At 47.0% G+C, this 26,274-nt stretch overlaps 1 protein-coding gene across 2 annotated transcripts in view; it reads left to right on the forward strand.

The window, feature by feature from the left end:
* The first annotated feature begins 8,218 nt into the window (after positions 1 to 8,218).
* Positions 8,219 to 26,274, forward strand: part of ZC2HC1A (zinc finger C2HC-type containing 1A) — a 175,601-nt gene continuing 157,545 nt past the window's right edge. For both annotated transcript variants that reach the window (XM_082257498.1, XM_082257499.1), the window contains exon 1: positions 8,219 to 8,382. In XM_082257498.1, coding sequence (XP_082113624.1) covers positions 8,367 to 8,382 — 16 coding nt within the window. In that variant the 5' untranslated portion in view covers positions 8,219 to 8,366. The remainder of the gene's footprint in view (positions 8,383 to 26,274) is intronic.

Consider the following 26,274-nt stretch of genomic DNA (forward strand, 5'->3'; position numbering starts at 1 on the left):
GCAGGAAGGAAGGATCACTATGGCACATGGAAGGCAGGAAGGATCATTATGGCACATGGAAGGCAGGAAGGATCATTATGGAACATGGAAGATAGGAAGGATCCCTATGGCACATGAAAGGCAGGAAGGACCACTATGGTATATGGAAGGCAGAATAGATCACTATGGCACATGGAAGGCAGCAAGGATCACTATGGTTCATGGAAGGCAGGAAGGATCACTAAGATACATGGAAGGCAGGAAGGATGGATTCCTAAGGCACATGTAAGGAAGGAAGGATCACTGGCACATGGAAGGTAGAAAGGATCACTATGGCACATGGAAGGAAGGAAGGATCACTATGACACTTGGAGGGAAGGATGGATTATTATGGCACATGGAAAGCAGGAAGGATGGATCACTAAGGCACATGGAAGGCAGGAAGGAATGATCACTATTCCACATTGATGGTAGAAAGGATCACTATGGTGCACAGAAGGCAGGAAGGATCATTATGGCACATGGAAGGCAGTAAGGATGAATTACTATGGCACATGGAAGGCAGGAAGGATCATTATTAGCTATAATTGTATTTAATTTTATTTTACTATTACAGTAATGCATGTGATGCATTTCTATATAGTTTTAACTCTGATATTAGTAAAAATATAGAGTAGTATTTCATACACAGCACTCTCGGTGACTTCTTCTACCTTGCAGTCACTGAAGTGCTGCTATTGCTGCTGGATTCTTCTGAAGATCGGAACAGCCCAAAGAGAAGGATGGAGGGGGAAGAGGGAGGAGGGAGGAGGGAGGGGGAGAGCAGCTGTGCTTTGTGAAGTCTCCGGATCAAGCAGAGAGCAAACATCAATCAAGCATATGAGAGAAAAGGGGGTGGATCCAGACCCCATTGTCAGCATGACACTGCAAGAAAGTCTGTAGCCCCTCCCACAGGTATTTAGCTCAATTTTAACAGAATGGGTGCACTTCTGAGATGGCTAGAAAGATTTTTAGATATTAGCAGCTCACATAAAATAGGTGTAAGCTGCCAACGACCTCTAACAAACCCTCCAATATGAGATATTGGGAGTCAACCCTCCAAATCTCCCTATCGCCAGAAATATGGCACTGAGCCCTCAAACTACCCTCTTCCATATCCAAAAACATACCCCACTGGGAAAATATCATGAAGCTCTTCCACAGGTTATCGATACTACACCCCAGAAAAACTGGCCCGCATATCCACAACCCACTCCCCAAAATGCTGGAGGAACTGTGACTCTATTGGTGATATATTCCACATGTGGTGGACCTGCCCACACATTGTGCCTTACTGGGAGAAAGTATCTTCTCTGATCTCCAATACCAACAGACAATTATCACCGCAGATGGCTCTCTTTGGTCTGGAATGCCACCTTTGGCCCCCATCACACACCCCTAGGGTGATGAGCTGTGTTGCTTTTATGCCAAACATAACGTTTTGCATTGTTGCCAAAAAGTTCGATTTAGGTTTCATCTGACCAGAGCACCTTCTTTCACATGTTTGGTGTGTCTCCTAGGTGGCTTGTGGCAAACATTAAATGACACTTTTTATGGATATCTTTAAGAAATGGCTTTCTTCTTGACACTTTTCCATAAAGGCCAGATTTTTGCAGTATACGACTGATTGTTGTCCTATGGACAGAGTCTCCCACCTCAGCCGTAGATCTCTGCAGTTCATCCAGAGTGATCATCGTGGGCCTCTTGGTTGCATCTCTGATCAGTCTTCTCCTTGTATGAGCTGAAAGTTTAGAGGGACGGCCAGGTCTTCGTAGATTTGCAGTGGTCTGATACTCCTTCCATTTCAATATTATCGCTTGCACAGTGCTCCCTAGGATGTTTAAAGCTTGAGAAATCTTTTTGTATCCAAATCCGGGTTTAAACTTCTCCACAACAGTATATCGGACCTGCCTGGTGTGCTCCTTGTTCTTCATGATGCTCTCTTCGCTTTAAACTCACCTCTGAGGCTATCACAGTGCAGGTGCATTTATACGGAGACTTGATTACACACAGGTGGATTATATTTATCATCATTAGTCATTTAGGTCAACATTGGATCATTCATAGATCCTCACTGAACTTCTGGAGAGAGTTTGCTGCACTGAAAGTAAAGGGGCTGAATAATTTTGCACGCCCAATTTTTCAGTTTTTTATTTGTTAAAAAAGTTTGAAATATCCAATAAATTTTGTTCCACTTCATGATTGTGTCCCACTTGTTGTTGATTCTTCAAAAAAAATTACAGTTTTATATCTTTATGTTTGAAGCCTGAAATGTGGCAAAAGGTCGAAAAGTTCAAGGGGGCCGAATACTTTTGCAATGCACTGTATTAACTTAAGGGGGCTGAATAATTTTGCACGCCCAATTTTTCAGTTTTTTATTTGTTAAAAAAGTTTGAAATATCCAATAAATTTTGTTCCACTTCATGATTGTGTCCCACTTGTTGTTGATTCTTCAAAAAAAAATTACAGTTTTATATCTTTATGTTTGAAGCCTGAAATGTGGCAAAAGGTCAAAAAGTTCAAGGGTACCGAATACTTTTGCAATGCACTGTATCTCCTAAACGATGCACGTTTAGGAGATATTTACAGTACCTATAAGTAAGCTTTATTATAGGCTTATCTATAGGTAAAATCAATGTATGAGATTTTACTCCCATGTTAAAGATCACCTTCCTATCCCACCAACCCTTCCCCATCAACACCCTCAAACTAATCGCTGGCATAAAAAAATCCAACCTAAATTCCCCTGATTTAGGACTATGATCGGTTCAGCTCCAAGTGTTCTAACTTCTTCCGTGCTTAGGGGGTGGAGACCTTCTTTGGATGTCCATGTCAGCTCCTGCATGGCATGAACACTTCATACTGGCTGTCCAGTCCCAGGGTCTTCCCAAAATCCAGAAGAGAATCTACAGGTGATAATGTCAGATTACGTGGACTATTGGTGTCATGACATCTCTAATCTAGGATTACTGGTTCTCGCACCTGGAAGTGGAGCCGGAGGGGACCTAGACCTGGGGAGTAAAACTTTTCTTTAAAATGTTTTAAAAACATCCGTGGCATGGGGCGTTTTTTTGCCCAGCAATAGGCTTTACAGTAGAACTAAAAGCAAGACTTCTTATTATTTTGGATGGAGTAAGGGACAGTTATAACTCCTGTTATTTTTATTTTTTTTGCTGTTAATAAGAAGTGCAGGGAAATCCCTCCAAAGTGAGGAAACTCCTTGGTAGTCATCAGGGTCACCAGAAATTGGAAAGTTTCCCCTCTCTTTCTGTTCTGTTGACCACATAAAATGTGGAATTTTCTTTCACTTTCGGTGATGAAAGTGTACCAAGGTTTCCAGGCCTGTGGCCTGATGTTGGTCTGCCAGAACTGGTAATCTCTCCAGCCCATGTGAGCTGTGGCCCTGGGTGTGATAACTGAAGCAGCGACAACTCCGGCATCTTTGTTTGTGCTTTTTATTTAATTTAAAGGGGATGGGAGAAGGGAATGAGTGGGATACTCCTTGAGGCTTGAACTAATTACATGTGGGACTTTATTACTGAAAAATGCCCGTTGGCGCTTCCTTGACGCCAGCCGGTGCCAGCCAACGCTCACTGACTCTGAGAACACTCTGTATAACCGAAGAAGTGTTGAATCCCCGACTTATAATCCTGTAGATCCAAGACTGAGAACTGTAGAACTCCTGACACTGCTGTGCTGTGGAAGTCACTAAATACTGTCCCCCGCTTGGTACAGCTTAAGATAGAATATTGTAGTAGAACTCTGTGCAGCTGTCACTTTACTGACACTCTCTGTACACTTCAGGGCCCAGACTGCCGGTGCCCCCTTTACAACTTCAGGGTCCTCAACCCAGGTACCCCCTTTACAGCTAGCTGACACTGGATCCCAGAACCTCTCCTGGAGTGGTCCCCTCTAACTTCAGGCAGACCCCCAGGGGCAATCCTCAGTACTCACGACCTGTGTAGGCTTTCCTGGGACTGAACCCCTCTCTCTCTCCGCAGGCTCTCGGCACACCGGATCCCCTCAGCTGAACTCAGCACTTTCTGGATTCTCAGGCAACCCCCCCGAGACATCCACTTCCTCAGACAGGAGGAGAAACAGCCGCACTCTCCTTCCTGGGACTCTGCTCCCACCAAAGACAACCTGTCACGCACTTCCCCCAAACTTACACCCACTCCCAGAATCCTTTGCAGCCTAATCTGCCCTCTGGGGTAGTTACAAGCTGGCATGTGTCCCCTGATTGGGCTTCCAACACTGCCCTATAGGAAACCTCTCACAGGAGCCAGTGGGGATACTTCTCCCCCCAGCAGGCACATCTGGAAGTCCTGACACCCTACCTAACAAATCACAGCCCTGCTGTTAGGCAGACAAGGCCCACTATATATTTACCTAGCACCTACCTGTGTAGGTGTCTTACAAATTCACTGTTCAGGACAACTCACTGATCAGGACAAATAGAGAGCATGCATCTTCCTGCAAGGGACACAGAGAACAATAAAATATGACAGGTGTTCTAATCCTTACCCAGGCTATGGTGGTCAATGCCAATGTAGCACCCTCTAGCAGGGCCATCTTTATTATTAATTGGACCCTGGGCAAACATTTTCTTAAGCCCTCCCAAATCCACTTATCAACTATTCTCAGGCAGTGCAGGCTCAAAGGGCAGCTGCTTTAGGCCTCAACAACAATGACTGGGCCCGGGGCAGCTGTCCCTTTTGCCCTGCCTTAACCACTTGCCTTCTGTGCACTTAAACACCCTTCCCATCCAGGCCAATTTTCAGCTTTCAGCGCTCTCACACTTTGAATGACAATTGCGCGGTCATGCTACACTGTACCCATATGAAATTTTTATCATTTTTTTCACACAAACAGAGCTTTCTTTTGGTGGTATGTAATCATCTCTGGGTTTTTTATTTTTTACAAAAAAAAAAGAAAAAAGACAGAAAATTTTGAAAAAAAAAAAAAAGTTTTTCTTATTTTCTGCGAGTAAATTTTGAAAATAAATTTTTCTCCCTCACTGATGAGGCGGCACTGATGGGCACTGATAGGCTGCACTTATAGGCACTTATAGGCTGCACTTATGGACACTGATGAGGTGGCACTTACGGGCACTGATGAGGTGGCACTTATGGGCACTGATGAGGAGGTACTAATATGCCGCACTGATGAGCACTGATAGGCGGCATTGATAGGCGGCACTGATAGGCGGCACTGATAGGCAGCACTGCTGGGCACTGAGAGGTGGCACTACTGGGTACTGAGAGGTGGCACTGCTGGGCACTGAGAGGTGGCACTGACGGGCGGCACTGATGGGCACTGATAGGCGGCACTGATGGACACTAACGGGTGGCACTGATGGACACTGACGGGTGGCACTGATGAGCACTGATGGGCGGCACTGATGAGCACTGATGGGCAGCACCATCAGTGCCCACACTCAGTGCCCATAGTGCTGCCAGTCAGTGCTCATCAGTGCCTAGATGAGCAGGCACTGATGGGCACTGACTGGCAGCACTATGGGCACTGATTGTGGGCATTGATGGGGGCACTGATGGCGGGCACTGTGGGCACTGATGGGGGGACAATGTGTGTGGTTTTTTTACCTTCAGTAATCAGGGCACTGGTGATCAGTGCCCTGATTACATGTCTCTGTGTCCCCAGCGGCTGTCGGCTCCCCCTCCTTCCTCACACTGCAGTGTCTGTGTGAGGAAGGAGCGCCGGCGATGAGAGATGATCTCATATGTTTACATATGAGATCATCTCTCATTGGACGGCTTGATCACGTGGTGAATAGCCGCTGTGATTGGCCATTCACCACGATCTGTGATCGGCCGTGTCCAAGGGACACGGCCGACACAGATTCTCCCCGATGCGCGCTCACAGGAGCGCGCGTCACTGGAGGCCGTTTAAAAACGGCCTCCCGAAAATTCGAGTCCGCGCTGCAGCCGTATATAGGCTGTAGCGCGGATGGGGGGTGGTTAAAGACGGCCCTGCCCTCTAGTGTGCTACTAGTGTGAGTAAAGGAAAATTTACTGTATGTTTGATGCTTTCATGGGTTTACTTTAGGCCAGGGCTGAGTGACTAATGCAGACAAGTCTCTGGTGCCTCCCCCTGGTTCTAGAAAGTTGAAGAACGTTCTGGAAACTGGAGGGCGGAGGCTAGGAGGGTTGTTCTACATCAGTGGTTCTTAACCTTGTTGGAGGTACTGAACCCCACCAGTTTCATATGTGCATTCACCGAACCCTTTTTAATTGGAAAAATAAAATATTATTTTTTCAAATTCAAAACATAGGTATATATTTAGGTATACATTTATACATAGGTGCACAAAATGAACAAAACCATTAAAGAACAAAACCATTAAGAACAATGAACAAAACCATTAAAACATGATTTTCATACAAAAACAAAAACATAATAATGAATATTTACTGCAAATCGGTGTGACTTCTGCTGTTGCTTCGTATGATGCTATGAGGATCAGTTTGTTGATGGGTACAAAGCCGAGAACAGGCAGACTAGCCTTTTCATCAAATCTGGCTCTCCTCACGTTGAATTCAGCAAGCTTTGTGTTCTTGTATTTTCCATCTCCATGCAGCTTTAGGAAGTGTTCTCTTAGTTTTGCCAGTGCTAGACTAGAATTGCTCAACTTGGCATTGCAAATCATGCAGTTAGGACGCTGACTCCCATCACATTCCGTTATTCATTTGAATCCATATTTTACATATTCGTCCGACCACTTTCTTTTTTTGCTCGACATAGTTAGTATGAAGGGATTAATAGTAAGAAAGAATCACACGACGTGCCATCACGACAGTTACAATTCGACTACTGGACGCGCCAAATTCCCTGCAGCACAGATAGGCCAAGCGATGTTGCGTGATCACCTGCAGCCAATGAGCGGGGCGTGTCATCACGAATCATATGAGTCGGGTGTGTGTCTTGACCTCCGCCGAACCCACGAGACTGGCTCACCGAACCCCTGGGGTTCGATCGAACCCAGGTTAAGAACCACTGTTCTACATACTCAGGGGAGCTTGGGTAATTCCCAGGTGATGGGCCTGGCAGGGTGGTTGGGCCAACCCTTAATTATGGATGAGTCATGCAGGCAGGGTTGTAGAATAGAAGATGGAGTGCTGAGGTGACTGTCAGTGGCCCTTGAGGCGAACCCTCTGGTATGGGGGGGCTCTGCCTCTGGTTGGGGCTTGGGCTGGCCTGGGAGGATCCTGACAAAAGAAATAGTTTGGAGGGAGTCTTCCCTGAGAGGTAGCGGTAGCAAGCAGGACAATGTGAGTACTACACCATGGTCAGGGACTTACCATGGGAAAGACTAGAATGACAGCTGTTCATTAAAATCTGGACAGGACACGCCCCTCAGGAGCAGTTATAGATTACAATTCCAAAAGGACACGCCCCTCCTATATTAGAATGAGCACCTGGTTCGTTAGAGTCTAGACAGGACCACGCCCCTCCTTGTATTAGAATAAGTAGCTGTTCCCCAGAATCCAGACAGGACACGCCCCTTGTGTATTAGCATAAGCTGCTGGTTCGTTAGAATCCAGACAGAACACGCCCCTCGAGCATTAGAATGACTGCTGTGTATTAGTATCCAGATAGGACACGCCCCCCTGTATTAAATCGACGGCTGTTCGTTAGAAGCTAGACAGGACACACCCCTTGTGCATTTAGAAGGAGAAGCTATTGGTTAGAATCCACGCAGACTACGCCCCTCAGGCACTAGAAGGCTCTTTTATTGGCAAGACACGCCCCTCGTGTTTTACAATATCCTCAGGGAACACGCTAGTCAGTCAGTGGAAAAAGCAACACACCGCTAAGGCTACAGATAGGACACAAATCAGTCATTGAAAGGAGCAGCTCGCATTACGGCGGCTATACGGCCATGGCCTTATTTCTCCGCCAGGCAGATTCCCTCGCTCCATGACATGATATACCATTGGCAGACCGTGCACACTAGGCGGGTCCTAGAACAGGCCACTCCCCCACAGACCGAATTTCTCCCTCACAGGCCTAACTCGCAGACAGGACACGCCCCCTCTTTCATTGACAAGTAAAGTCTGCCATAGCGACAGGGCACGCCCCTTACATTTGGCTGAAACTCCATGAAAGCCCATAGGCCGCATTGTACGCCTGTCATTGGACGACTCGGTCTTAGTACCAGCTAGGACACGCCCACCTTCGGTCCTCCATCCCCGCCCCCTAGTGGAGAGCTCGGTGCTTGGTGACGCTTGTAGCTCAGCCAATTATCGGCGTGTTGGTTCCCGGCAGGGCGTGCCTCGGTTGCCGTGGTAGCGGGAGTGTGCGGCGGAGCGACACATAGAGGGGGAAACATGGAGGAGCTGGAAGGTAAGGAGGGGCTGCGGGGTCATTGTTCTGTGACAGTCAGCTGACTGCAGGGGATCCCCCGAGACACAAAGGCCGGGGGACCAACCGGCCTGCACTGCATCACGTGTCCTAGAGTCCAATGGCGACCACAGCAGCAGGAGAGCAGTACAAGCCCACATGTAACGGACACATCCCATCCCTTCCTCCATGGAGCTACCAATCACATCCATCCACTGCATCTCATGTCCTCTCTATTACAGCTGTGTCTATAGAACTGACAGTGTATACAGCGCTCTACATATACTGTACAGACACTCCCTGCCCCAGGAGCTGACAATCTAATCTCACACACATGGGACAATATAAGTGGAGCTAAACCCAGCAATTTAACGGTTTCAGAAAAACAGTTACATCCCTGGGATTGCTAACTGTCACATTTCCTTGTACTGTCACATGGGTGGCACCATAGAAACTGCAGATCAAACAGAGGCTAAGATGGCAGCCTCCATGGCTGTAAAGGAAAAGAGGGTTTAGTTCTGCCTTTAGAGCCCTTTCACACGGGGGCCTCTATTTTGCGGCATCTGCTTGCTTAGTGGGGGATCACTCCACTGATCCCCGTCTGATCAGGAAAATGACAGATCTGCCCCTCTGGTCACTGCAGAGCGGAGAAGGACACTGTCCCGCTCTCTATGGGGAGATCCGGTGAAAGTACCATCTGATCATATCCCATCCGCCAGATGGATGGAAAGAAGGACCGCAATCCGTCTGGATTTTGCAGATTGGATAGCGGCAGATGTCAGCGGACATGTCACCACTCACCTGAAAATAGACAGGCGGACCTGATCAGACAGCCCAAGTGAAAGGGGCCTTAGACTGGAGCCAATTACTCTACGAGCATGTCTTTGGAGTCTGGGAGGAACCCATGCAAGAACATACTAACTCCATGCAGATAGTGATACAGTCGGGGGACCCCAGTGTTGCTCCATCATCCTTAAAGTGGTAGTAAACAGCAAAAAAAAAAAAAAAAAAAAATCTATCTGCAAGTTAATGTCATAATGTGCTAGTATGCATTGAATACTAGCACATAATGAAAGATTTACCGGCGGTGCACTGTCTCTGCTGATAAGGATTTCATCTTCATCTAGTCTTCCTTCCAGGTTCCATCTGATTGCCTGAGCCACGATGTCATCGATCCCATGGTACAGCTCTCTCAATGGGTGGCTGCGCTTGTCACATCACTGGCGCTGCTTAACCACTTCCTGCAAACCAATGTACCAGTACGACGGTTTGCAGAAGTGGTTGTACCGGGATGATGCCTGCAGCTGCAGCATCACCCCAATATCATTTTTTAGAGCCGGCGGTCGGCTTTCTAGTGATAACCAATGCAGCTCAGCAGCCGCTCCGGCGTTATCACAAGGAGGTTGGGAGGGGGGGGGGGGGGTGTCCGCCATCACCTTCCGCCGCTCTGTCCGGGTCTCCTGTGCCACCGGGAGACCCGAGTGACCAGTCGGCTCATTCACCGTCGGAGTCCTGAATGAAGGCGGATTTGGCTTTGATTGAGTCCCTGAAAGCGATGTCACTTCCAGTTTACTCGGCTGCCAATGGCCCAGATTTAAAAAAAAAAAAAAAAAAAGGACAGTATTCCAAAACGCAGATTTTGGCGTTTTGAATACTTTGAAGTACAGTGAAGGGGTCTTTTAGACCCCCGATCCCTCCATAAAGAGTACCTGTCATTGCCTATTACTGTCACAAGGGATGTTTACATTCCTTGTGACATCTATGAAAGTGATCAGATTATTATTTTTTTTTTTTTTTTTTTATAGGGACAGTGAAAAAATTAAAATAAATAGGAAAAAAAACATTTTTTTTTATGTGCCCTTGTCCCGGCATGCTCGCACAATAAAGAAAACGCATATGTAAGTCGCAACCGCAAATGTAAACGGTGTTTAAATCACACATGAGGTATCGCTGCGATCATCAGAGTGAGAGTAATATTTCTAGCAGACCTCCTCTGTAACTTTAAACTTGTAGCCATTAAACATTTTTAAAGCGTCATCTATAGAGATTTTTAAGTACCGTAGTTTGTCGCCATTCCACGAATGTGCGCAATTTTAAGCCATAACATGTTAGATATCTATTTACTTGGCGTGACATAATCTTTCACAAAATACAAAAAAAAAAGATTTTCTTTAATAGAAGTAAAAGTGGTGCAGGAACCTTTTTCTAAGACGGAGTGACTCAAGTCGCACAGAATAGGATCCGACTTCTGATGCGACAAGTGCTCCAAAGTTGGTGCGCTTGTTGCATCAGTGTGAACCGGGCCTAATTGTGGTGAAAATTCACACAAAATACACAATCACATGCAAGTCAAAAAACAGGATTTTTGCTTGAACATGATTGCATGATAAACTCCGCTTCACCTCCTCATTTACTGAGTGCTTTGCTCCTTTAATAAACCAGCTGGAATGTCCCCATCCTATCCCGGGATTCTGTGATCTCCCGATGAGATGAGCATTGGATATACAGCATTGTAGCGTCTGCCAAGAACAATCACTGATCTCTGGTGACCATACCATGCCTTTGGATCGGTCTTCACGCTCCTTTGCACCGTGGTGCTAAAACTGAGCTATGGGTACAGCTGTTCAAATGATCTAGTCATTTAATCTCTTGCTGACCAGCCGCCGTCGATTTGCGGGAGCGATCCTGGGGGTGCGCGTGTGCGCCCACTCGCCAGCGGGGATGCCAATCCACAGGGATGGCGGCCGCAATTGCCGCCAGGCACCCACGATCGCTCCCCGTGAAGAGAGAACAGCAGTCTGCTAAACACAGCAGACCGTTGCTCTCTCTGCTATCAATACAGAGCTCATGTGTTCTTCCTATTTAGGAACACAGGTCTCTGTGTTGATGTCATAAGTCCATCCCCCTCACAGTTAGAAAACACTCCCTAGGCTCACATTAAACCCTTTGATCGCCCCTGGGTTAACCCCTTCCCAGCCAGTGTAATTTTTACAGTAACAGTGCATATTTTTAGCACTGATTACTGTAGTAATGTCACTGGTCCCCCCCCCCCCCAAAAGTGTCAAAAATGTCAGTTAGGGGTCCAATCTGTCTTCCGCAATGTCGCAGTCCTGCTAAAAATTGCAGATCGCCACCATTACTAGTAAAAAATTAAATAAATAAAAATGACATAAATGTTTTCCCTAGTTTGTAGACGGGATAATTTTTGCGCAAACCAATCAAAATAGGCTTGTTGGGATTTTTTTTTTACCAAAAATATGTAGCAGAATACAAATTGGCCTAAAATTATGAAATTATTGAATTATTTTTTTCAAAATGGTCTTTTTTTTTTTTTGTTTGTTTCTAGCGCAAACAATAAAAACCACACAGGTGACCAAATACCACCAAAAGAAAGCTCTATTTTTGGGAAAAAAGGACATCAATTCTATTTGGGTACATCATCCATCGCATAACCGTGCAATTGTCCGCAAAAGTAACGCAATGCCAAAACGCAAAAAATAGCCTGGCCATTAACCTCCTTAGCGGTTTTCCCGAGTGTGGCTCGGGGTTAAATTTTAGTGCCATTAGCGGTAACCCCAAGCCACACTCGGGGTACCGCCAGGGTGCATCGCTGGATTCTGGAAGGGGTTACTTACCTTGTCACTGGGATCCCACGATGTGTCCCTGCAGAATATGGCGGCCAGATCTTCCGCCCACTGCTGTGAGTCCCGGCTTCTGTCTCCTGCGACGTGACGCTCGCAGGGGGGTGGAACCGGCGGCAAATTTGAAAAGAAAACACACTGATATATTGTAATCCTATTGGATTACATTACAAAATAAAATACATTGACATTAGTTTGCCCCCCCCCCCCCCCCCAGTGCCTTTTCCTGCAGTTTTACTGTACTATATAAATATATACATTGTGATTGTGCATTTTAATACAATTTACTACAGTACATATGAACTATAATTGGCCATCGGAGGGGGAAATAACTTCTGCAATGACTGCTAATTACTTACTAACTAACTTAACTAACTAATACCAACTGTGATCAAGATGTTGGACACACAGTCATTGTATCCAGGAGTTACCAAAACACAGACAAGCATTGTGAGACGGAACAGTAAAGTACAATCACTGTGCAGCACTAGAAAAGCAGGACGTCTCTGTATGTAATAAGCTGATATGGTTGCCCCTAGTTACAGCACACATTTTACATAGAAACAAAGATTTTATAAAAGTTTACCATCACTTAAGATCTATTTCCAGGTTTACATTGAATGTATTTAGAAAATATTTAAAATACATTTATAAATATAGACTCTCTGCAGTCTTTAATAGCTTGAAATACCTACAGTGCTCCCAATATTCAAATATTAACCTTGTTTTGGTGTGATTTATAGTGATAATGCGCAGTGCATGTCTATACAGTGGATTGTCTTATACACAGGCTCTGCATGCTGATTTAGGCTGCATTCACACGGTCTGGATGCTGAACTTTGGTCTGTGGGAGTAAAAATACTCCTGCATCAGTGGGAGGTAAATGAACCCATGTCAGTGGGAGTAATAAATGCCTTTATGTCAATGAGATTAATACTGCCTATGTGTCAGTGGTCACTGGGAGGAATGGTGCCTATGTGTCAGTGGTCACTGGGAGGAATGGTGCCTATGTGTCAGTGGTCACTGGGAGGAATGGTGCCTATATGTCAGTGGTTAGTGGGGAAAATGGTGCCTATGTATCAGTGGTCACTGGGAGGAATGGTGCCTATATGTCAGTGGCTAGTGGGGGAAATGGTGCCTATGTGTCAGTGGTTACTGGGGGAAATGGTGCCTATGTGTCAGTGGTTAGTGGGGGAAATGGTGCCTATGTGTCAGTGGTCTTTGGGAGGAATTGGTGTCCTTGTATCAGTGGTCACTGAGAGGAATGATGTCTGTGTATCAGTGGTCACTGAGAGGAATGGTGCCTATATGTCAGTGGTCACTGGGAGGAATGATGTTTGTGTTTTAGTGGTCACTGGGAGGGATGGTGCCTATATGTCAGTGGTCACTGGGAGGAAGGATGTCTGTGTATCAGTGGTCACTGGGAGGAATGGTGCCTAGGTATTAGTGGTCACTGGGAGGGATGGTGCCTATGTGTCATTGGTCTTTGGGAGGAATTGGTGTCTTTGTATCAGTGGTCACTGGGAGGAATGATGTCTATGTATCAGTGGTCACTGGGAGGAATGATGTCTATGTATCAGTGGTCACTGGGAGGAATGGTGCCCATGCGTCAGTGGTCACTGGGAGGAATGGTGCCTATATGTCAGTGGTCTCTGGGGGGAATGGTGCATATGTATTAGTGGTCACTGGGAGGAATGGTGCCTATGTGTCAGTGGTCTTTGGGAGGAATTGGTGTCTTTGTATCAGTGGTCACTGGGAGGAATGATGTCTATGTGTCAGTGTTTACTGGGAGGAATGGTGCCCATGTGTCAGTGGTCACTGGGAGGAAGTCAAAGTCCAGACCTAAAATCCAATTGATAATCTGTGGGAAGACTTGAAAATTGCTGTTTACAGACACTCTCCATCCAATGTGACAGAGCTTGAGCTATTTTGCAAAAAAGAATGGGCAAAAATGTCACTCTCTAGATGTGCTGGTAGAAACATCCCTAAAAAGACTTGCAGCTGTAATTGCAGAGAAAGGTGGTTCTAAAAAGTATTGACTGGGGGGCTGAATACAAATGCATGCCACACTTTTCACATTCATGCATTCATGCACTTTTCTGCATTCGTGGTCACTGGCGAGGCTGCATTCGTGGTCACTGGCGAGGCTGCATTCGTGGTCACTGGCGAGGCTGCATTCGTGGTCACTGGCGAGGCTGCATTTGATTAAAAAAAAAAAAAAATGTTCTGTGTTCAAAGCGGTTTATTTCAAATTTAAGCTTTTTTCCTAAAATTTGCCTCCTAAAATTGAGGTGCGTGCTATACATCGGTGTGTGTTATACGCCGATAAATACAATATTTATTTGTAAAAAATGTTCAAAATATTTATTATTTTCCTTCCACTTCACAATTATGTGCCACTTTACGTTGGTCTATCACATAAAATCCCAATAAAATACGTTTAAGTTTTTTGTTGTAACGTGACAAAATGTGGAATATTTTAAGGCGTATGAAAACTTTTACAAGGCACTGTATATGAGAGGTGCAGGCTCGGAGGTTGTCTGCTATGAGAGCACATGGATGTCATTTGTAAGGACTGGAATGGCTCTGTCACTTTTACACATTACTGGCCAACAGCAGCTAAAGAAACAGCTGAGAATGTTCTCTGTAGGTCACCTTTACTGAGGAATACGGAGTCAGCTCATTAGCTTTAATGTATCTGCTCTATGGATGTGGATGGAGTGTGTTACCATTCTGGATTACAGGGAGACTTTCTTTCTTTCCCTTTATCTTGCTGTTTAGACTAATGGCCCGTACACACGCACCGATTGTCGGCCGAATGATCGGCCATCTTTTGTCCGGTGCTGTCTTGTAGGTTGAACAGTGCTAAAGACTGCACACAACAGCCGACTGCAGAAGTGATGTCATGTGATGGTTTACTTTCCGTGTGTTTTTTCTTCTCTGAGCATGCCCAGTCTTGCTCATCTGCTGTTTGTTGGCCGAATTCTGTACTGACTGAGGAACAATCGGCCGTTCTGGTGTTGGCCAACAAAAATTTTAAAGCATGCACATCAGATTCTGTTCGGCCGAAAAGTCGGTTGTCGGAAGCATCATACTAACAAGCCGACAATCGGCCGATCGGATGGTGGCCGAATATTTACGGCCGACAATCGCTACGTGTGTATGGGCCTTAAGGATGCGTTCACACTATATCCACTGATCAATGCATGCTCAACGCAAGGGCGTTGTTTTCTGTGTGCCCTGTTCACAGCCCAACACTGCATCAAAGTCGTATTTAATCACTTCTGGCCTGGAAGGATTTACCCCCTTAATGACCAGGCCATTTTTTGTGATAGGGCACTGCATTACTTTAACTGACAATTGCGTGGTCAGTCATGCGACACTGTACCCAGGACCGACACTTGTGTTGGCGAGGATATATCCTATTCTATATCCTATCACAGTGTTACATGCTTGAGCTCTTCCTTTTGTGAGTGCATTACATTTATCTGTATTAAAGTTTTTCTAATGCTACACTTAGCTCATGCTTATCTTTTCCCCTCCTTTGCCTTCAGTACAACCAACCTGTCTATTTTTTTGTACAATCACTGCTTCTGGCTATAGCAGCCAGCCGTGATCATTGTGTTCTGACGGCGGGGAAACCTCCAACTGTCAGAATACAATAGCGAAGCGGGAGGGATCAACATCAGCTGACTGTGGTGATGGGGGAATCAAGCATTTTCTTTCTTTCATACCGGGGAAATTCTGGCATTCCTCTCCTACATGTAAAAAATCATATTTCTCTTAGGTCCTCCGACAGTCGCCGCCATCTTCATATTCGTCACAATATAGTATTAGACTTTGCTCCGTAGGAGTAGCTAGGCAACAGAACATGTCAATATTAAAACTTTTAACATATCCCCACCCCAGGGGGTGGTCCCCTCAGTCTATACCCTCCTGCTTCCTGTTTCATACTTCAGTTTCAATGTCTAGCTTGTCAGGAGTAGCTGGATGTCTCTGTGCTGGGGCATTTTGTCTCAGCCTTTCTCTATTCTTTTTTGATTTTTGTTTGAGTTTTTTCTCTCTCTTTACTTAGCTGTTATTTTTGTCAGCGTTAGTTCTTCTGATGAAGAGGATTCGTGCGGGCTGGGTCTCGGGCTGATCCCCCTGTTAGCAGGTTGTGGGTCAGTGGCTTCCCAGCCTGCCATCGAGCGTTCAGCCAGGTAACGCTCCTGGCGCAATGAACGACCCATCCCTGTTCGGTGCAGGGATGCTATGGTGAGGTGGCTACCTCACTGGACGCTGTGCGGTTTCTCAACCCCATTTTTGCTGCGTCCTGGATGCGACTCTCCCTGTCACATGTGCAGTGGCTTGTTCGCCTGTGCGGGTTCCCATCTAGGAGGTAAGTGTATCTGTGTGGGGACCTGTCTGTCTGGGGGGTGTCAGTCTGGGACTGTGTTACCCTGCCTGTGTTCACACTGTTAAGTTCCCTATCTCTCTGGCTGCATGCTGTGGGCTGCGAGGAGGGGGGGATGTGCTGCACTATCTGTGTCAAACTGTGAATGTGTGAACGGCTATGTGCTGTGGGGCATGTTTTTATCATGTTTGGGGCACATTACAGCGACCGCTGCGGCGGTCCGCCATGTTTTAATACATGTGGTGTGTTTTCTCCACTTCACTGAGGTGGAGGAGCGGCGTTTTCGGCGCCATTTTGGCAGCGCTCACTCCGGCCGCATGGTCTCACTGCGGGCGGCCATTTTCTTGTAGCCTTCCATAGGCTTTCATAGAGCGCCCTGTGTTGCATAGCTTCCTTTCCCCTCGGCGCACCGATCGAGGCAGCAGCAGCGGTGGTCTTTACAGGTTTTTACCTCCCTGTCCCTATTTCCTTGCCTGAGTTGAGTTTTTTCTCCCTGTGGGGGTCAAACTTGTGCTAGTGTGTGTGTGCGGTGGGCAGCGCTCGCCGCGCTTGTTTAAGGGGCTGTTAACCCTTTATTCTCCGGCATGGTATTGGGGCAATGGATTCTCAGGAAAGCAAATTTCCTACCACTTGGTGGGTGACCAAGGGACTGCTGTTTCCCCCCCCCCGGGGGGGGGGGGGTTTTGGCTGCGGTTGTGGCTAACATTGCTGCTCAGGTGCAAAACGCTTGTGGCTGCTCGATCCACAAAACGGCCCAGAGTTTCAATCTCCTCTGATTCAGAGGGTGATGGTGATGGGGCTGCTATAGCTGGGGTCTCCTTATCGGGGTCCCGTTCCTCCCTGGATCTTGGGGGTCCGAGGTGGAGGCTGAGGTAGAAGGGGTGGATAATTCTCCCCCTGGCTCGCCTGAAGAGCTTGCACTCATGGATGAATTGATTGCTTTTATCAAGCAAACACTGCGTTTACAGGATGAACCATGTCCTCCTGCTGCCCTGGCAGCTTATGGGACGCAGAAAAGACGCATGACATCGCGGGTCTTTCCTTGCACTGATGTTTTTCAGCGCGCTGTTAAGGAACAATGGCGCAATATGCGCAAGCCCTTTGCTGTACCAAGTAGGTTCAGGCTGCGGTATCTTTCACGCCCGCTACTGATGAGCGGTGGTGTGTGCCACCTCCGGTGGATCACGCGGTGGCGGTTTTGAATAAGTCCACTGCGATTCCTGCAGAGGACACCCCGGTGTTCCGGGATGCTACGGACAGGAGGCTGGAGTCTCTTGCCCGTCATACTTACTCTATTACGGGTTCTATGCTAAAGGCTCTATTTACTTCGCTTATGACAGCCCAGGCTGTCGCGAATTGAACGCAGGTACTCAGGCGCGTCTTGGTGGCTGATTCAGCCTCACCGGCGACATTGGATAGGGTGGATAAAATCCATCATGTATTTGTGTGATGCGGACTTGGATATAGTACCATTGGCTGCACGTGTGTTCACAGTGTGGCGGTATTGTCTCGCCGCCTGGTTTGGTTGCAGTGTTGGTCTGTGGACCAATCTTCGCGCAAGACCTTAGCCAATCTGTCCTATGATGGATCTCGCCTTTTTTGGAGAATCCTTGGATACACTGATTTAGGGGATCACGGGTGGTAAGAGCACGCTCTTGCCCCAATCCCGCAAGGCTAAGGTTGCTCATGGTAAGAAGCATGCTTCTTTTAGGCCCTCTCGGGGGTCCTTTCGGGCGCACTATAAGGGCAAGCCGTTCAAAGGTCAAGGCTCCCAAACGAAGCCGTGGTCAGGTTACCAGAAGTCCAGCCAGTCCGGACCCGCTGCCCATAGCAATGCGGCCTGCAGGGGCGCCCTCACCCAGTTCTGGGGTGGGGGGACGCTTGCTCGGTTTTTCTTCAACCCTGGTTGGCCTGTGTTCGGGACAGGTGGGTTCAGGAAATTGTTCGTTCTGGCTACAAGATCGAGTTTTCTCTCTCGGCCGGAGAGCAGGGTTTTTTTCCCTCAGGAGGTTCCGGTGCCTCATCGGGACAGATTTCAGGGGTTTTCTCTTCCAATCTGTTCACTGTGCCCAGGAAGGAGGGCAGGGTACGTCCAATTCTGGACTTACAGGCTCTGACCCGCTTTGTGCGGGTTCGCTAGTTCCGCATGGCATCCCTGCGGTCGGTGGTGGCTGCCCTGGTTCCGGGGGAATTCATGGCTTCCATCGACTTGAAGGATGCGTGCCTTCACATCCCGTTTTTTCGAGGGTCACCAGAGGTACCTTCGATTCGCCATTGCGGAGGATCACTACCAATTTGTGGCGTTACCTTTTGGTCTCGCTTCGGCTCCATGGTTTTTCGCCAAGGTGCTTGCACCGGTTTCTGGTTTGTTGAGAGCCCAGGGCATCCCTGTCCTGGGGTATCTGGAAGATATTCTGGTTCGGTCTGTGACCAGCCAGGGTCTGGAGGAGGACCTGTCCATCACGATGCTGATTCTACAGGAGTTTGGTTGGACGATGGTTTTCCAAAGTCGACGCTGTGTCCGTCGATTCGTCTTCCCTACCTGGGAATGATTCTGGACTCGGTCTGGGCGAAGATCTTCCTACCAGACGACAAACTCAGGACTCTTCAGGAAGAAGTCAGGTCCCTTAGGGACGTTCCGTGCTCGTCACTCCGGACGTGCTTGAGATGTCTGGGATTGATGGTCTCGGCTTTCGAGACGATTCCCTTCGCCCAGTTTCACACGCGTGGTCTCCAAGCGGAGATCCTGTCCAGGTGGGACGGGCGACCACAATCTCTGGATCTCCAGATTTCGTTGGGCCATCGCACCAGAAGGGATCTTCTGTGGTGGCTCCAGTCCCCGGCGGTGTCGGGGGGCAAGTCTTTTCGTCCTCTCTCATGGACGGTGGTCACCTCGGATGCCAGCCTGTCGGGCTGGGGTGGTGTTCTGGGCGTTCTGTCCGCCCAGGGAACTTGGTCGGAGGAGGTTTCCTCCCTTCCGATCAACATTCTGGAATTGCGTGCGGTGAATCTCTGCCTTCAACATTGGCCGGACGGGCTGCAGGACTGTCCGGTTCGGGTGCAGACGGACAATGCCACGGCGGTGGCTTGCGTCAATCGCCAAGGGGGCACCGAGAGAGCCCGAGCAGCTCGGGAAGCGGCCGACATTGTCTTGGGCCGAGACACACGTCCCGGCGATATCGGCGGTTCACATTCCGGGGGTGGAGAACTGGCAGGCAGGTTATCTGAAGCCGACAGTCCCCGGACCAGGGGGAATGGTCTTTCCACCCGGATGTCTTCCAGATGTGGTGCGCAAAGTGGGATCTTCCAGAGGTAGACCTGTTCGCGTCTCGTCTAAACAGCAAGGTGAAAAGGCTTCGTGGCAAGGCCGCGCGATCCTCGGGCAGACGCGTTGGTAGCTCCGTGGCATCGATACCGACTGATGTATGCGTTTTCACCGTTTTCAATGGCTGTCCAGGTTCCTTCGCAGGTTGAACTCGGAACCAGAACACAGTGTTTTTTGTGGCACCGGACTGACCTCGCCGATCCTGGTACGCAGACCTCGTGCATTTGGCGGTCGACGCCCCGTGGCGTCTGCCTCTTCGAGAAGATCTCCGGTCTCAAGGGCGGATATTCCATCCTGCTTTACAGTCGCTGGCTTTGACGGCCTGGCTGTTGAGACCGAGGTCCTGAGGGATAGGGGTCTCTCCCCTGAGGTCATTCACACTTTGATCGACGCGAGGAAATTTTCCTCAGGCAAGGTCTATTACCGTACTTGGAAGGCCTATTTTGCCTGGTGTGAGTCCAGGGGGTTTTCACCTCGCCCGTACTCGGTGTCTAGGGTGTTGTCCTTCCTTCGAAAGGGTGTTGCCAGCGTTTGGCGCTGGCTACGATCGAGGGTCAGGTGTCTGCGATGGCCGTTATCTTTCAACGTCCTCTGGCATCTAACTCCTTGGTTGGCACTTTTGTTCAGGGGCATCTGGTCCCTACTAGGAGGGTGCCTCTGCCTCCTTGGGACTGGAATCTTATTCTGTCCGTGTTACTCCATGGTCCTTTTGAACGGATCAGGTAGATCTCGTTGTCTATGTTGTCCAAGAAGGTCAACTTTTTTGGTGGCGATCACTTCGGCTCGCAGTGTGTCGGAGCTGGCAGCTTGTCCTGCAAGTCTCCGTATCTGGTCATTCACTTAGATAAGGTGGTCTTGCGACCTAACCCTTCTTTTTTTTCCGAAGAGGGTTTCGGAATTTCACCTCATTGAGGACATTGTCTTGCCTTCGCCTTGCGCGAAGTCTAAATATCCGAAGGAGGTGGAGTTGCACTCCTTGGATGTTGTTCGGGCGATTAGGGTTTACCTAAAATCGTCTGAATCGTTTCGCAAGTCGGATTCTTTGTTTGTTCTTCCGGGGGTCCTCGGAAGGGCGTAGCGGCGTCGGCTTCTGCCGTCGCCAATTACATATTACATAGTTGGTGAGGTTGAATAAAGACAAAAGTCCATCCAGTTCAACCTGTGTAGATGTGTGTGGCTGTAATCATCTTGCATACCCCTGAATGTTCTGATCCTTGAGATGTACGTCTAAGAGTCTTTTGAAAGCCACCATACTACCCGAATTCCACAATCTTGTAGCCCTAACAGTAAAGAACCCCCCACGTTGCCTGAGGTTAAAACGCTTCTCCTCTAATCGCATTGTATGCCCCCGAGTTCTCATGCAATCCCTTCGACTGAACAGCTTTTTTTCTAAGCCTAGATCCCCATTTAGATATTTAAAAATTGCTATCATGTCCCCCCTCAGGCGTCTCTTCTCCAGGGAGAATAAATCAAGCGATTGCAGACGCTCCTCATAATCAAGGTCCTCCAATCCCCTAATTAGTTTAGTTGCCCTTCTCTGGACTCTCTCCAGCTCCAACACATCCCTTCTGAGGACTGGTGACCAGAACTGGACCGAATACTCCAGATGAGGTCGGACCAGGGTTTTATAAAGTGGAAGGATTATAGTCTTATCTCTGGAATACATCCCTTTCTTTATGCATGCTAATATTCTGCTAGCCTTGGCAGCTGCCGCTTGACATTGCATGCTGTTGCCTAGTCTCATCAACCAAGACTCCCAGATCCTTCTCCATTTTTGATTCTCCCAAGGGTTCCCCTCCTAACGTGTATTGTGCTTTTATGTTTCTAGTCCCCAAGTGTAAAACCTTACATTTCTCCACGTTAAACCTCATTTGCCATGTCTTTGCCCACTCCGTTATTTTGTCCAGGTCATTCTGTAGGATATCTGCTGAATTGGTTCAGACAGGCCATTGAACGGGCCTATGCTTTGCAGGGAAAAGTTTCCCCTATGCCTGTGAAGGCGCACTCTGCCAGATCTCTGAGTACGTCTTGGGCCTGTCGTCATGGGGCTTCTGTGGCCCAGGTGTGTAGGGCGACGATTTGGTCGACCGTGCACACCTTCACTCTATTCTACAGAGTGGAGTTTCAAGCATCGGCAGATGCTTCCTTTGGCCGCAAGGTTCTTAGTGCGGCGGTTCCTTAGGGTGCCTTGTTTTGGACCTTTGGGCTGTTTGGGATTTCTTTTTATCCCTGGGTTTTTGGTTTTTTCCTGGGTTATTGCTCCCTTTGAGCAAGTTTTTTCTCATGTTGCCCAGCTGGTTTCCTTCCTTTGGTAAGGTTACTTTCTTTGATGTGGAGACTGCGTTGCCTTTAGGCGCGGCTGCGTTTCCCACCCCTCATGTTTGCACTGCTTTGGGACGTCCCCATTGTGACGAATATGAAGATGGCGGCGACTGTCGGAGGACGTCAGAGAAAACTGAATTTTTGTAAAATCTTACCTGTAAAATTCCTTTCTCTGAGTCCTCCGACAGTCGCCGCCCCCGCCCCTCTTTTGGGGTTTAGGTACTCTACTGCTATTCCACTGAAACTGAAGTATGAAACAGGAAGCAGGAGGGTATAGACTGAGGGGACCACCCCCTGGGGTGGGGATATGTTAAAAGCTTTAATATTGACATATTCTGTTGCCTAGCTACTCCTACGGAGCAAAGTCTAATACCCCATTGTGACGAATATGAAGATGGCGGCGACTGTCGGAGGACTCAGAGAAAGGAATTTTACAGGTAAGATTTTACAAAAATTCCGTTTATTTTTGTTCTAGAAAATTACTCGGAACCCCTAAACATTATATATATATATATATATATATATATATATTATTATTATAATATCTATTTAGCTGAGACCCTAGGGAATAAAATGGCGGTCATTGCAATTTTTTGTCACACGGTATTTGCGCAGCAATTTTCAAACGCGATTTTTTGTAAAGAAAACTTTCATGAATTAAAAAGAAACAAAACTGTGAAATAAGCGCAATTTTTATAAAAAGATGATCTTAGGCCGAGTAAATAGATACCTAACTAACATGTCATGCTTTATTATTGCGCACACTCATGGAATGGCGCCAAACTTTGGTACTTAAAGATCTCTGTTGGCTACGCTTTACCAACAGGTGACTATTTTAGAGTTACAGAGGAGGTCTTGCCGTCCTGCGCCAGCGTGTGACGTCATTTTGGCGCCAATACGCCGACGGCTGTTTTTCAACCTCCAGTACATAAGAGGCAACCTCCAGTACGCGGGTCCTCATATATGCACTGATGTGACGCTGGGTGCTTTAGGGTCAGCGGTCTTTGGCGGAAGCGGGGCACACTCTTTTTTTCAAATCCTGGTATCTACTTTTTTGACAATTTCCTCTACCTTCACTATTTGTTTTCGTTTCATGCACTTTCCTTTCACCACAGCCTATACTGTGTTGGCAATTCCTCAGACGCAGTGGCCAGTCGGGTGTATTTAACTTCACCTTTCCTTTCTTCTTTCTTTCTTTGGTACTTATTTTAATTGGTTTTTCATGATCTCACTTTATCATATTAATTTCACACTGTGTCTCCGTGCTTATTTCTCCCACTTCCCACCTATACTTCACTTCACCTACCTCTCAGTCATTTTAATTTATTATTTAATTTCTTTAATTTTCTACTCACATTATGTAAGGATACAATGTTTTTCTATATAGTACATACTCCTTTACTACTAATTTCTACTTATTCGATATAGATATACTCTCTTATACTGCTACCAGTATTACTGAAGTTACCTCCACCTACACTTTCTCTTGTGTGTGGCGTTTTTCGCCCTGTCCGCTGGCCTTATGCACCCTCAGCTCCCGTGGGAGGCACCTGGGTCTATGTCTCTACCTCCATCACCAGTCATTTGCCAGAGCTACCATGTAAGTTTTGGGAATGTGGGGACTGTTCTCCCTCCCCCCCCCCCTCCTCCAAATTTCCATTAACCATCATTTAATGCTATGTTCTTATACGCATTCATTTGTTTATAGACATGGATCATACACCTACTCTTGAAGAAGTGGCGAATTTAGTCCACGAAATGCGTCAGTCTATGGATGTTATTTTATTCAACTACCTTTTTACTATTGTCAAATTGCCAAGCTGGTTTCTTTGAAGCTATTTTGGGGGTTATTTATCCTTTTTTACCACTCCAGTCTCATACAAATTACATACTATGTCTGTACCTCTTATATCATGTTTATACATTTTTTGCATGTATTAATAAATGTGGTATTTTTGCCCTGCCAGCCTTGTGTTGTCATGTCTCTCATTCAAAGTCCCAACCTTTCTTTATTCTAATTGAATTAGGGATGGAGGGGCACGGCAAATCCCACCGTGGGCCTCATGTAAAGTCCCGCCCTCCCACCCTCTTCCTACAGAGGAGGTCTTGTGCTAGAAATATTGCACTCGCTTTAAGGTTCGTGGAGATACCTCACCTGTGGCTTGAATGTCGTTTACATATGCGAACGCGACCTATGTATGCCTTCGCTTTTGCGTGCGAGCACGAAGGGATAGGGGGTGCTTTTAATTTTTTTTTTTTGTTTATTTTATTACATTTTTTTTGTTTTTGCACTTTCCCTTTTTAATTTTTTTTTTCTTTTTGATCACTTTTATTCCTATTACAAGGAATGCAAACATCCCTTGTAATAGGAATAGGGCATGATATGGAGATATCTGGGGTGTATAAGACCCCACATCTTTCCAAATAAAAAAAAAAAGATCTCAGGCCTTCCAGCCGAAACATCATAACGTCGCACCCGGCCTCTGAGAGTCATAGCAATGACCGGGGACTATCTGGTCCTCGGTCAGCTCTATGGTAAACTTCTGCCAACAGTTGGCCAATCGCACAGGCCGTCCCCTCCCACTGCCTGTAAAAACAATCAAGCGGCTGAACTGCCACTATGATTGTTTTTATTGTGCAGGGAATCGCCAGCAGAAAAAAAAATAAAAAAGATATCTGAATGATGGCTGAAGCTACAAGCATCATTCAGATATCTCCACTCAAACCTAGGGACTTCATATGACGGCCAGCAGTATGGAAGTGGTTAAGGAAAGGGAATATTTCCCCACTGCCAGAATACGTTAGACGCCGACAGCAATCTGGTGATAACAGGTTGGTTGTACCAAAGTCGATCGATGGAACAACTTCAATACAACGGGCCTGCCTTTAGAGTGATCGAAATGATGCCAGTTTCTGCTGAACCGGACGGTTTTTGATCCATCTATGGCAGGCTTTAGACTTACTTTTTGACATAGAGGTTTAGCTCACTAGGCTGTGTGAGTTATTGTAACTCTAATCTGTATTCAGTGCTATGCTGCATGCCGTTGGATGGTGAAGTTGCCGCTAAGGGTGGCGATCTCTCCCTCTATATCTGGACTTACACATACAGCTTATCAGAGTGTGTCTACACTGGAAACTTTAAATATACAGAGTTACTGGGAGACCACATTGGGACAGTGTGACCTTTCTTCTTCTTTACATAGCAACTGTCCACCCCCCATCACTACGTTCCACATTCCCTTTCTTCTTTTATCTGTCCACAGACAAGGGTTTGCTCACTTGGTCCTGAAATGTCTTGTTTGCTCGCTATGTTTTCTTTTTCAGTTGAGTTTCCACACTGAACAATGACCTCACTCATATGAAGCCTGGCTGCCATAACTTTAATCACAAGCTAACACAACTCGTGTGCCGACATAATCGCTGATGTCTGAAATCTTTCCTTCATGCCAGTGTGAAAACTGGTTTAACTGTATTAAAGTCCATTGCCAGAGGGTACAGAGTGATTGTTAGTGATTTAAAGCAGGGGGGTGCTGAAATTATACACTGATCAGCCATAATTATGACCACTGACAGATAAAGGGAATAACCTTTATTATCTCGTTACAATGGCATCTGAAATCGTGTTCTGACAGGGTGACTGCCCACTGCAAGAACACACCAGTCAGTGTTCTCAGCCATTTTCTGCCAGCGCTGATTGGATGCTGGTGGTATACACATGGGACATGTTGGCTGGTCTCAGTTGAACCGGCCTATATTTTATCCCGTGTGAACAAGGATTTAGGCAGCAAGTAAACATGCCTCTAATGTGGATGTGTTGAAAGCAGAAAAAATGTGCATTGCAATTTGCTATGTATAAGGGCTATGTAGCCTCAGACCGGTCTGACTGTCCTTGCTGACCCATGTCAACAGCCAAAAATGAATTCAGTGGGCACGTGAGCATCAGAACTCGGCTTCCGAGCAATGGAAGAAAGTGGACTGGTCTATAAATTTAAGAATGGTTTGAAGAACAGAATAGAGAGTTTGAGGTGTTGACTTGGCCTCTAAATTCTCCAAATCTCAATTCATTGAGTATCTGTGGAAGTGTTGAAAGCAGAAAAAAATGGGCATTGCAGTTTGTTAAATTCAGCCTGTGTGTACCAGGCTTTAGGCAGCAAGGTGGACAGTGTGGGCAGGTGCCAAGTCTTGCTAGAAAATGAAATCATCATCTCCAT

The sequence above is a fragment of the Pelophylax lessonae genome (assembly GCF_965119305.1).
Source record: "Pelophylax lessonae genome assembly, chromosome: 5".
Lineage (NCBI taxonomy): Eukaryota > Metazoa > Chordata > Amphibia > Anura > Ranidae > Pelophylax > Pelophylax lessonae.